Source organism: Natrix helvetica (assembly GCF_964273705.1).
Source record: "Natrix helvetica genome assembly, chromosome: 9".
In the NCBI taxonomy this organism is placed as follows: domain Eukaryota; kingdom Metazoa; phylum Chordata; class Lepidosauria; order Squamata; family Natricidae; genus Natrix; species Natrix helvetica.
In genome coordinates, this window is record NC_138560.1 from 21,412,169 (window position 1) to 21,424,806 (window position 12,638).

Sequence of the window (12,638 nt, forward strand, 5' to 3'; positions counted from 1 at the left end):
TTTTTTAGTTTCTTTGAGACGGAACTTCCCGTGCAGATGTAACTCTTTCTATATTAATTATTTCTATTTTATGCAAGAGGGACGTGGTGGATCAGTGGCTTTTTTGAAATCAGTCAAGGTGAGCTAAATGCTACCATCTACTTTAGCATCTTGGTATACAACGGCGTTAAAACATTGAGCTAAATGTTTGAGGATAGTATCATTAGCCTTCACCAAACTGAGACAATCTGCACAAATTATTCATCGCATAGGGACGCGGTGGCTCAGTGGCTAAGACGCTGAGTTTGTCCATCAGAATGTTGACAGTTGATGTAAACATTTAATAATACAATATGATGTTGGCTATCTAATGGTGCACGTGATTATATGTTATGAAAATGAAAAAAATAAAAAACTTTATATACAAAGAAGGTTGGCAGTTCGGTGGTTCGAATCCCTAGCACCACGTAACGGAGTGAGCCCTCATTACTTGTCCCAGCTTCTGCCAACCTAGCAGTTCGAAAACATGTAAAAATGCAAGTAGAAAAATAGGGACCACCTTTGGTGGGAAGATAACAGCATTCCATGCACCTTTGACATTTAGTCATACCGGCCACATGACCACAGAGATGTCGTCGGACAGTGCTGATTCTTCGGCTTTGAAACGAAGATGAGCACTGCCCTCTAGAGTTGGGAATGGCTAGCACGTATGTGTTATATCAAAAGTTGGAGGCTCAATTTCTAGCTGACACTGCTAAACACTTGTAATAGACTTGCCTTCCCATCTGTTGTCCTCTTATAGATACTAATGCCCCATTTAGTTATTGGGTTCATCATTCCTCTTCTTCAGAAATCATTCAATGTTGCCTCAGAGGTTTGTATCCTCACTTCATTCAGCTTTGTGACAAATTTGGGTCCATTTTCAAATGACCATCGGTTTAGAACAAATTCAGTTCAGACTGTTCAATGACAGTGACAAATACAACATTCTCCTCTTATTTACAGCTTTCAGCTGGCCATTCTCAGCTAGGATGGACAGATGAATGGGCCTTTAGTTTGACTTAGATTGTTTCTCTCTCTTTCGTGACTCCAGCGGTCGGCTGTCCTGACATCAGCAGCATTGCTGTGGAACATGGGAGATGGAGGCTGATCCATGAGACTCAGTACCAATACAATGCACAGCTTATGTTGATCTGCGACCCGGGCTACTATTACATTGGGTATCGTGTCATCGGCTGCCAGGCGAATGGGAAATGGAGCATAGGCGAACCCATGCCGACCTGTAGAAGTGAGTGTGTGTTTTAGGAATGAGAAATCAAAAGGAATCTAATAGTGTGTGCATCTGGGAGAATAATATGACACTGGGGTGGGGTCCAGAGGTGGGTTGTTCCCGGTTTGGCTCAGTTAGGCCGAACCAGTAGTGGTAATTTGGCCTAGGTCGCAGAACCGGCAGTGGCTGGCCACGCCCCTGAACCGGTTCCCCAGTTTCCCATGCCGTTGCTGGCATCTTGTTTATTAGCTTTCAGTGGTCTTCATGCATGCACACAACCATTTACAGTGAACTGTGCATGCATGAGTAATGTGGGGTTCAGTGCACATGTGCACATTTGCACAAAAATAGGCCTGTGCATGTGCAAAATGTTAAAAAAGAAATTACAACTCTTCTGCACATGTGCAGAACTGAAAATCAAGATGGTGGTCATGTAGGAGAACCGGTTCGTGGGCATGGCAGGCCTGGGTCGCTGCCAGTTCCAGTGACCCAGGCTGCCAAAACACTCCCGGTTTACATCAGTATTTCTCAACCTCAGCAGCTTATGCATGGACTTCAACACACACACTTTATCAACAAGAACCTTGTCTCATTTGGTGAGCTGCCAAATACCTAGTTTCCCAAAACAGGACAAGGCAAAACTTGGCACAGAATCTCTTATAGTCACAAACAGAACTTTCCACTCTTGAAACAACCAAAGGAACAAATTGCTTCCTGTGAAATACCCTTTCGCTCCTCTTTTGTTTCCTATGGGAGGAGCCAATCACAGCCAAAGTGTGGCTTTACTCCTAAGTTGACCCTGATTTCTTAGTGGTTCTTGTCTTCTGGCAGCTCTGCACATGTGCACACTGGGAACAGGCTCCAGCTGTACTTCAGCCTCACTGCTGTCTAGCTCCCTCTCTGCCTCCTACGCAGAGCCCTCGTCTGAGCTTTCCTCAGCCCCCAGGACTGGCCCCTGTTCCTCCCTAACCTCCTCACTGTACGACTCTGCTGGACAGCACAGCTGACTGGGGAATTCTGAGAGTTGAAGTCCACACAACCTAAAGCTGCTGAGGTTGAGAAACACTGCAGTACATAATTATGAGATTGTTCACCTTCCACAGACTTTGGGAATGGGTAACAGACAAATAAATTAAAAAAAATAAATATACAAAATGTATATAATGAACCAATTCTGTTCCCAAACAACCATTTGGTTAGAAAAGGTTCTGGAGTACGTTCTTACTAATGTATCACTTAATAAAACCTAGCACACCAATTTTATAGCTAAAATTATTTTCTTATTAAAAAACCATGCCACCTGAAGCCTCACTTTGTTTGCCAAAGTTTTGTAAAGCAGGAGGATTTGGGAATCCACAAAAATTGGCTTAGGAGTTGTAAAGTCACAATTGTTAGTCACTTCTTGACAACATGTTAAAATGCATTTTAGTGAGTACCATGAGGTCCTCCATCATATGTTGTACAAAACTAGCCACTTGAGATTGATTAAATAAAGGGTGATTGAACAATTTGCCATTTACTGCAGCATATACACCCATATCTGAAAAAACAGTGAAATCCCCTTTGTCCTAGTGTCCTTTGATAGGTCCATGGAGAGAGATTTCTATGGACTTTATTATGGAATTTCCCAAAAGTGCGGGAAACACAGTCATTTGGGTGGTGACAGATCTGTTTTCAAAACAGGCGCATTTCATCCCATGCCAGAAGATACCAACAGCAACAGGATTTGCCACATTATTTTTATACCACATTTATAGTCTACATGGAGCTCCCTAACATATCATCTTGGACAGGAGGGCTCTAATTCACGTCAATGTTCTGGAGAGCATTTCTGGACCTATTAGGCATGGACCAGGGACTTCATTCTTTGCACACTCCACAGACAAATGACTGTGAATGACCGAACTCAGTTGTGGAACAACACCAGAAATGCTTTATTAACTACCATATTTTTTGGAGTATAAGACACACCAGAGTATAAGACGCACCAAGATTTTGAAGAGGCAAATTAAAAAAAAAGTTTTTGCACTCTGTAGACCTCCCAAAAATTCATGAAAATGGGCCCGTTTTTTGTCCAAATAAAAGAGGGCATGCATAGCCTTGTAGAGAGGCTTGTAGAGTGCTCCTGAGGGCTGTGGGGCTCCCTCTTTTTTGAGGGAAAAAGGTGCGCGTCTTATACTCCAAAAAATACGGTAAGTGTCAGGGTTCCAAAAAAAACCCCAATGAAATAAACTCTGAGGCTAGAAGTTCCTTAAAATTCCAATTTATTAGAGATGTCATGTTGGCACATCTGGAAATAACCCGAATCTGAAAGCTTCCAGGTTTTCTCCACCCAGTTGAAAGTTCACAACCCTGCCCACATCCACAAGTTCATCACATGGTCCAATCCAATCTTTGGATTCAACTGGATACAATCTCCAGGTAATCCCATCCAGGTGCATCCTTGATTTTCATAGTAAAGAATGTTGTTATGGCTATGTTTCTACTGCTCCAAAAAAAAAAAAAAAAAAACCTCCCAATTTCCCAGGCTAAAATATGTGGCAATCAGGAAGAAGAAAGAAAACAATAGCTTCCAAAACTGACACTTTTTTTGTTTGTGTGTGTGTGTTATCTTTTAGTTATCTCCTGTGGAGATTTGCCTGTGCCATCCAATGGAAACAGGATTGGGACCTTAACCACTTATGGAGCTACTGCGATCTTCTCCTGCAATAGCGGCTACACCTTAGTGGGCTCTCGTGTCCGAGAATGTATGGCCAATGGTCTTTGGAGTGGACTAGAAGTGACATGCCTGGGTGAGTATAGGACTACTGTCAACCTGATTGGCTAGGGGCCTTCAGAGCCCCAAATAGGAGACTAGGGGACACTTCAGAGGCAGTTTCTGCACCCATCTTTCAAAAGAGCTGCAAGGTCAGATGGAAGCAGTGGCTTAATTCACCACAATGACAGTTGATAAATGTATAAGGGACAGTTTTAATCAGCTGCTTTTAATTTGCATCATTTCTTTTTCTTCTTCTTGCTGAAGAATGAAATATTGTATTGGACAAGCCTCTTGCTACCAGAAGTACTTTTATTTTGCTTTTGGTTAAATTAAACCTTATTTTACACTTATTATCCGCTCCAGATGGGGAAACGTCTTGAATAGTCTTAATAAACAAAATTAATGAAAACGGTAATGGGTTTTTGCTGCTGTTCTTCCTTTATCCTGGCTTTATAACTGTTTGATACATATAAAAGACTTTTCTACTTCTCTCTCATTGTTGGAGTTGTCTGATGCCATCTTTGGAAACCTGATATAATTGAACATATCTTTTAAAAAATATTAGCAGTGGATGAAAAACCCTATAAATATCTAAAAAACCCTAATGGTTTTAGCAGTCTCTTGATAATGTTGACACCACCCGTATAAAGAAAGAAAAATCTCATCTTTTTGTCATACCAAGAGGTTTATTAACAATGTGGGAACAAGTACTTTTAGGAGCCTAAACTCAATTTTTCATTTTTTTTCTCTTTTGAGCGTAAAGTCCAGAAGTGGTTTCCAAAGGGAAACAAAACTGACTAAGTTTTTCTTGTTAAGTTAATTACTGTTGCCATCTCTACCAATTCTTTTTCCATCCATTCTTCCATTGTGGGGATTAATTCCATTTTTTGTGTGTGTGTGTGTGCGTGCATAGAAGTTTCTTGCTACCATCAGCATATATACAGTAGATGACGGAAGTGAGTACGCCCCATCACATTTTGTAAATATTTAAATATATCTTTTCATGTGACAATGCTGAAGAAATGTTGGCTCCCCCTTCACACCTGAGACCTTATAACACTAACAAGTCACATGACATCAGGGAGGGAAAACGTCTATTTAGGCCCCATTTGGACATTCTTAGGGGTGTATTTGTTACTGTGAAAGTCCGAAATCTGGTGAATGTCGACATTCACCAGTGAATGTCGACATTCACATAGTCGCTTGGTGTATGTTCGAAATATTTGCTAAATACCCTTATCCTCTCGACACCCTTACCCTAATACCCTTACCCTAATACCTCGGCTCCTCGCTTCCTTTTAAGCGTCTTCTATTCGCGGACTTTTTTAAAAAAAAAACCTGCAATCCTGCGCGGTTAGAACGAGTAGTTTCCAGGACCGCGAATTGAGAAGCAAAAGTAAAGCGTTACGCTGACTCGTTATATATATGTCACCGTGAAAGACCGAAATTGGTATGTGTCGACATTCACCGGTGAATGTCGACATTCACCAACATTCACCGGTGAACGTCGACATTCACCAATTTCGGTCTTTCACGGTGACATATTCACTTCTGTTTCCAGCAGTTTAGACATTGATGGCTGTGTGTTGTGTGATTTTGAGGGGACAGCATATTTACACTGTTGTAGAAAAGAAGGGACTAGGCCAAGCTCTTCGATGCAGGAAAGGTTTTATTATGCATAGGTCCAAACAGCCATAACAGTGTAACAGTGTAAATATGCTGTCCGTGGAAACAACACAAGTTGTATGCACACTACTTTACATTGTCATTTCTTCAGTGTTGTCACATGAAAAGATATCCTTAAATATTTACAAAATGTGAGTGTGTGTGTGTGTCTGTGATATACTGTAATAACCAAGTTCCAAAAAATTTTTCAAGCTCTTTATCCAACATCCCTAAAATCCTTTATCCAACATCCCATTCTGGTTTCGGTTTTATATTGTTTTAAATATAAATATATATTGTTTTAAATATAAATAAATATATATATATATATATATATATATAACCTTCTGAATTAAGACAAAATGTGTAGTACCTTTCCTAAGGTACATAGGTATCCAGGTAGACGTTGTTCTATATTGGGCTATCAGTAATTCTGCCTTCTCTTTCTCCCCCCCCCCCACCCCATTGACTCGTCCCTCCAGCGGGACACTGCGGTGAGCCAGGTCCTATTGTCAATGGCCAGATCAATGGAGAGAACTACAATTACCGTGGCAGCGTGGTGTATCAGTGCAGCCCTGGCTTCCGGCTCATCGGCATGTCAGTCCGCATCTGCCAACAAGATCACCACTGGTCTGGGAAGACTCCTGTCTGTGTGCGTAAGTATGTTGCCACTTTAATTACACAGCCTGACTCACAACTTTGACGGAGAGCTCAGGAAGGAAAAAAAAATCAGAGGGTGAGGGTGCAACTGCCCTGTTTCCCAGTCCTGATTCCCCAGATGCCTCCTTAGTTGCCAAAAATCTTGCAAGTTTCAGTAGTCTAGCATAAGATTATGTAAGGATGTTTGAGACGCCTGGCTTCATTCCATCTGATCTATCACTTCTGCTCTCTTTTACCTTTCTGTTGTGACCCACCAGCGGCCAGTGGAACAGGCAGCAGAGTCGGACAGTGAGGAGGTTGGGGAGGAACAGGGGCCAGTCCTGGGGGCTGAGGAAAGCTCAGATGAGGGCTCTGCGTAGGAGGCAGAGGGGGAGCTAGACAACAGAGGCAGAGGAACAGCTGGAGCCTGTTCCCAGTGTGCGCATGCGCAGAGCTGCCAGAAGACAAGAACAACTAAGAAAGCAGGGTCAATTTAAGAGTAAAGCCACACCTTGGAGGTGATTGTCCCCTCCCATAGGAAATAAAAGAGGAGCGAACGGGGAGTGGGCTTTTGCAGGAAACAATTTGTTCATTTGGTCATTTCAAGAGTGGAAAGTTCTGTTTGTAACTATAAGAGAGACTGTGCCAAGTTTTGCCTTGCCCTAAGTTTAGAAACTCGTTATTTGGCAGCTCACCAAACGAGGTAAGGTTCATGTTGATAAACATTCCTCTGAAAGACTGTTTGCTAAGCCTTGCGGACTGTGAATGAAAGGAATTTACAGTTGTGTAAATAAAAGGGGTTTTGCCAGGACTCTGCTTCTTGCGTTTAAAGGAAGCCTGAGTCAGAACACTTCCCCCCCAATTATCAGTTTTATTGCAATTTCTCTCTTTGATTGCTGTGGTCCACCCAAAGCCTTTGGGATTAAGCAGCAAACATTTACTAAAACGTAATGAAATCCAGTAGGAATAATTCTGGTTAAAAGTCACCAGTTTTTGACGTTCTAAAGATGCTTTTCCAAAAGGCAACTCAAGTTTCTTGGGGTTTTTTCCCTTGAAATGTTTCACTTCTTATTCAAGAAGCTTCTTCAATTCTGAGGAATAGAAGTTCAGAGAACTGAAAAAAGCTTCTTGGATGAGAACAGAAACTTTTTAAGGAAAAAAAAAAGTCCGGTTTCCTTTTAGAAAAGCATCTTTGGGACAACCGTGCCTGGATAATTGAGAACCTCCATAGACAACAGTTTTAGAGTTAACTGGAGCTCCAGCCATTTTTTCCCACATAACCTGACAAGGTTACATCAATTCATTAGCCCCTTTTCACTGACCAGCCAGGTAATCACACCAGCCAGTTTTGGGATGTATGTTCAGTACTGCCAGTTAGCTCCCTAAGGGAAAGTTTTGATTTTGCAGCCCCTTTCTCTCCAGCTCCTTTTCTTGGAGAACTAAATTTTCAAAATGGGACAATTGACTGAATGAATTACTCGCAACTTGAGTAAAGAGGTGAGATTGTTAGCCCTGTATAGGACAGTTTAGAGCAAAACATAACTTGCTTTGGTTAATTGATTGGGATCATCCTTTCATATTTCTAGAATTCCTCACTCTCTTCTGCAGACCCAGTTAAAAATTTGGTGAAAACAGAACTTCTAAGGATTGCATATTTGACTGGATCAAAAAATACGATTTCTGAAATATTCAAAGATGCATCCTAGGGAAATTAAGCTGTCCTACAATTTTGATTCACCCAGTTTTATCAGCAGATCTACTGTTGGTTTTGATTATGAGCCCATTCTAGACTTTATTTCTGTCAAGTCTTTTCCTTATGACAAATATCGTAGAAACGTCATAGAATCATGGGGTGGAAAGAACCTTGGAGGTCTCCCAGTCCAACCGTCACTTGTCCAAGATGGTATAAGGCAGAAGTCCTTATAGTGTCTCTTCGCATTTCTACCATCAGGCAGAAGACATCAAAGCATAGCCAGCCAAACAAATAGGTTTTAAACTAGTTTCTATCCCTGGGCTGTCAGACTCTTAAAAACAACCACAATCACTCCATGCACACATGGAAACATAAGACTGTTTTTTTTTTCTCTCTGTTTCATTTCCTAATTACTTGCATAGGGATTATTCTTTATACTATTTATGTTGTTTGTATTTGTTGTCATGGATTGCACTATGACAACAACTTTCATTGCATACATGATGTACAATGACAATAAAAGCTATACTAGTGATGGTGAATCTTTTCAGCACTGGGTGCCAAAAAGGGAGCATGCATGCTCATACCGGAAAATGAAAGACCAGCTCTTCCAGTTTCCGGAATGCGTGCACATGCATACCATAAACAGGAATGGGTGATTCTGCATGTGTCAGGCGACATGGCTCCATGTGCCACTTCAGACACACATGCCATAGGTTCGCCATCACATGGCTATACTATACTATACCATCCTGGACAAATGGTTCTTCCATCTTTTCTTGAAAAGCACCCACAGCTGTGGGAGGTAAGTGTTCCATTTAACAATTCACTGGAGATTCAACTTCTGTAAAGAAGGACAGATCTATCGAGATTCACAAGTCATGTTGGATTTATGCTACCTTGGGCTTCAAAGGAAATCCCCCCTTTTCTCCTGTTCATTTTGTTTGCATTGGTATAAAAGTAGATGCTCAGCTGAGCACATATTTGATCTGATTCTGTTTCTATTGTTATTTCACTTACTTTGCATTCGCCAAAGTAGGGATTTGTTTGCTAAAGAACGCTCAATAATTCCACTACAGGTCTTCCTCTCGAGATCTAAAATTAATCACATATATTTAAAGGGCATTTTAAGATGGATATAAGATGCCAAAACAAACCCTACACATTTCGACAGAGCATTTACCCGTGGGAAGAACAGTTTGCTAATCTTCCATGTATGTGACAGCACTGAGACCACACAGAAAAAAACAACAAGTTGCTTCAAACCTGTAATTAACATTCTTTGACTGGTCTTCCGTGTAGTTGTCCTGTCCTCCTCCCTTCTCATTGTGAATGCTTGATGCATTTTGCTACAGCCTGCAAGAAATAGAGAAACCCTTTCGACTCTACCTGTGAGACATACAATAGACACAAACTTTTCCCAGAGGAAGAGAATATCCCTGGAAAAGCAATTGGTTCACATTCAGATCCCTTATTTGTGATTGTATAAAAGAGAACCTGAGACGTTTTAGTAATTAAGAAGCAGCTTTTATTTCCTCTTTCCTTTTTGAGCAATACAAATAAAGATGCTGAGACCCTGGAAAGTGTGCAGAGAAGAGTGTTGGAAGAAATGCCCATCTGGGTTCAGTTCCAAGTGGGGGGAAGGGCCCTGGAAACACGGAGGCTGCTTGGAAAGATGATTTAATGGTGGACAGGATCACACATGGCTTGAGTTCCTGAGCAGAAAAGGCAGAGATGCTGAGAGTCCCTGGATTTATGTGCCCTTTCCTGGGCTTTGAACGTCCTGGGCCACAGGAGGAATATCCTGATTGGTTGTTATCAGAGGTCATTGGTAGCTTTGTAGGTTGTGTGCTAAATTTGGTTGAAACTTGGTGGGTGGTGCAATGAAGGGCAATGAGATGAGGTAGATCATTGTTATATTGAATAGGCTGGCTCAGGCCTTAATGGCCCATTAACAAAGTGGGAGGAGGTATTAAGAGTGAGTCTGTTTCCTGCCTAAAAACACGTTTCTCTGGTTCAGGCCTTAATGGCCCATTGACAAAGGTGGGGGAATGAGTTTCTGCCTCCCTTTTAGGGGGAACTATTCTGCCCTTTTAATATTTCCTAAAATGTTTTGTTTTCTAGGAGAGAGGTGGGTGCTAACTTCCTACAAGAGCAACAAAGATGAAAAAGGGTTTGAGGGCTAAATTGTATGAGGGTTGAGAGGGCTAGGTGCTGTATGCCTGGTCTATCGTAGAGAAGGATTGGGATGACATGATAACTATCTTCCAGTACTTGAGGGGCTATCACAGAGAAAAGGGGATTGACTTATTTTCAAAAGTACCAGATGGCAGGATTAAGAACTAGTGGATGGAAGCTTATTAAAGAGAGATCGAACCTAAAAGTAAGGAGAAATTTTCTGATAGTGAGAACAATCAATAGAATGCCTAGCAGTGGTGGGTACTCCATCAATGGATTTTTTTAAAAAAATAGTCTGGACAACCATTTCACCAGGATAGTATAAGGCAGTGATGACTAACCTTTTTGTTGTCACATGCCGAAACTCTAGCCCATAATGCAATGCATGTGCAAATCCCCCTGCATGCACATGTGACCCCCCTGCGCTCCCTTGTACATGCACCCTGCCCTCCCCATTTTTTTGGCTTCTAGGTTGGTGCAGGAGGCCTTCCAGGCCTAAAACAGGGCCTAGGAGGGGGCTACCATGTTTCCCTTTTGGGGCCCGGAAGGCCTTCCGCACTGAAGGCCTCCCGACCTGGAAGCCAAAATGGGGCACGGGGACACTGCGCGAGCCCCCAAAATGCAATGTAAGCCCCCACACACACATGCCCCCTTCCCCCCTTTGCATGTGCGCATGATTCCCCTCCATGTGCTCTGCCCCCTGAACATGCATGGCAGAGACCCAAAGACCAGATGGCCAGCAGGAGGCGTGTGGCAATGGTGGGTTTCAAATTTTTTACTACCAGTGCGGTCGCTGTGCATGCGCAGAAGCGTCTGGATGGGTGGCCGGAACCTCCTGCCGCCGCTGCTACCAGTTCACCCGATCTGGGCTGAACTAGGAGCAACCCACTTCTAGGGTGTGCGCATGCACAGTGGAGCTGGGCTGGGGTGACAGCTGGTCTGCCTGCAAGGTCTCCTTCCTTGAGCAGATGGTTGGATTAGAAGACCTCCAGTGTCCCTTCCTGTGCTTCTATGCTCAATTGTGCTACATGGCTAAAACTGCATCCCAAATTGCTACTTTGAGTCTTTACAAGAGCAAGATCCTCACTGGAGTCCTTTCCTCATGTGACCCATCATAGAGACAATAATTCCCCAATTTTTTTGACAGTCAGACATATCTGTTGTATTTATGAGGAGCAAGAAAGTTCTATGGCTGGGCTAGACAAGAGCCATATAAGTGCAAGCTTCAGTTGTTGCCATATACCCTCATTATTCAAAAAATATTTCTGTGAATATGCGCTGGTTTGAGCCATCATTTTTCTTTCTTGCTCACTTTCTAATGTGAAATAAATCTTTTCAGGGCCTCCTTCCTCTCTCCTTGGCAGGTTATTAATTCTACTGTTCAAATTTTGGAAACCTGTTTTATCAGCCAATGTGATCTTAATCTTTTCTGGTGTATTCCAACCCCTTTGTAAGGGCTCGTCTCCTAACGTAAGAAAGTGAAGACTCTTGAAACGGATTATTTTAAAAGCAACCTTTAATTAAGAAGAATGGGAGCCGTTAAAGGCAAAGCAACATCTGAATCCCTTTAGGCAATGCAAGTAGAATTAAAGTAATAGTGACCCCTCCTCTTTGTTAGAATGCAGATTCTAGCCAATACACAAGTGTGAAGATGTTTCCTTTACCAACTGCCCTGAGAGCCGAATAAACATACATTCTCATGGCTATCTTCCATTACACAGTAAAGCGCCATGTCCCGGATGGCCATCATAAACATCCCCCCAAAAGGTGAGGGGATCTCAGGCATTTCACACCAGGAAATCAGTTGTAAAATATCAGTTGTCACAGGCACTGCCAATAAATTGACTCTAAGGCCCCCTCCTCCCAATTGAATGGCAGTATCATTTTTAGGAATCTGACATCCTTCTTGTTAGTTTCACAATGCCAATAGCAACCTGTTGTGGCCCAGCAGGATCTGGTTGAGCTGCTGATGGACTCGGATAGCGAGGAACCCTATGAGTCTGCCCTGGACGATGTGGAGGACCCTGTGCAGGGTTCAGACTCAGAGCAGGGACCAGAGAGGCTGGTTGGCCACCAGGAGGCGCCTGAGGCATGGAGCAGTGGGGAGGATCAAAGACAGTTTGTCCCTGATGCTAGATTGAGAAGGGCTGAGAAACGGAAGCAGCAACTCCGTAGGCAGACTCACAGAAGATGATTAAGCACAGGTGGTTGTGGATTGGCCCCTCTCAAGAGAGATTATAGGTGAGGCATTGGGAGGGGACATTTGCAGGAAACAACCATTTGAATTCGTAGTTAAGAAAATCTATCTGGGTATTCTAGTCGTGTCTGCTCGTTTGGACTATCTGCGTTGCTTCATTTGAATTATCTGGGTTGCTCTATTGAAAGTGAGTTGTCTGGACCCTCAGCCAAAGGATTTGTTATCTCAGTAATTAAACAGTGGCAAACAGCCAAGCCTG

At 42.6% G+C, this 12,638-nt stretch overlaps 1 protein-coding gene across 1 annotated transcript in view; it reads left to right on the top strand.

The window, feature by feature from the left end:
- The window catches only part of CSMD2 (CUB and Sushi multiple domains 2), a gene marked incomplete at its 5' end in the record, with an annotated part of 765,891 nt that overhangs the window by 677,023 nt on the left and 76,230 nt on the right, over window positions 1-12,638 (top strand). Inside the window, 3 exons of the mRNA XM_081962655.1 lie at window positions 1,073-1,267; window positions 3,868-4,041; window positions 6,155-6,328. Coding sequence (XP_081818781.1) covers window positions 1,073-1,267; window positions 3,868-4,041; window positions 6,155-6,328 — 543 coding nt within the window. The remainder of the gene's footprint in view (window positions 1-1,072; window positions 1,268-3,867; window positions 4,042-6,154; window positions 6,329-12,638) is intronic.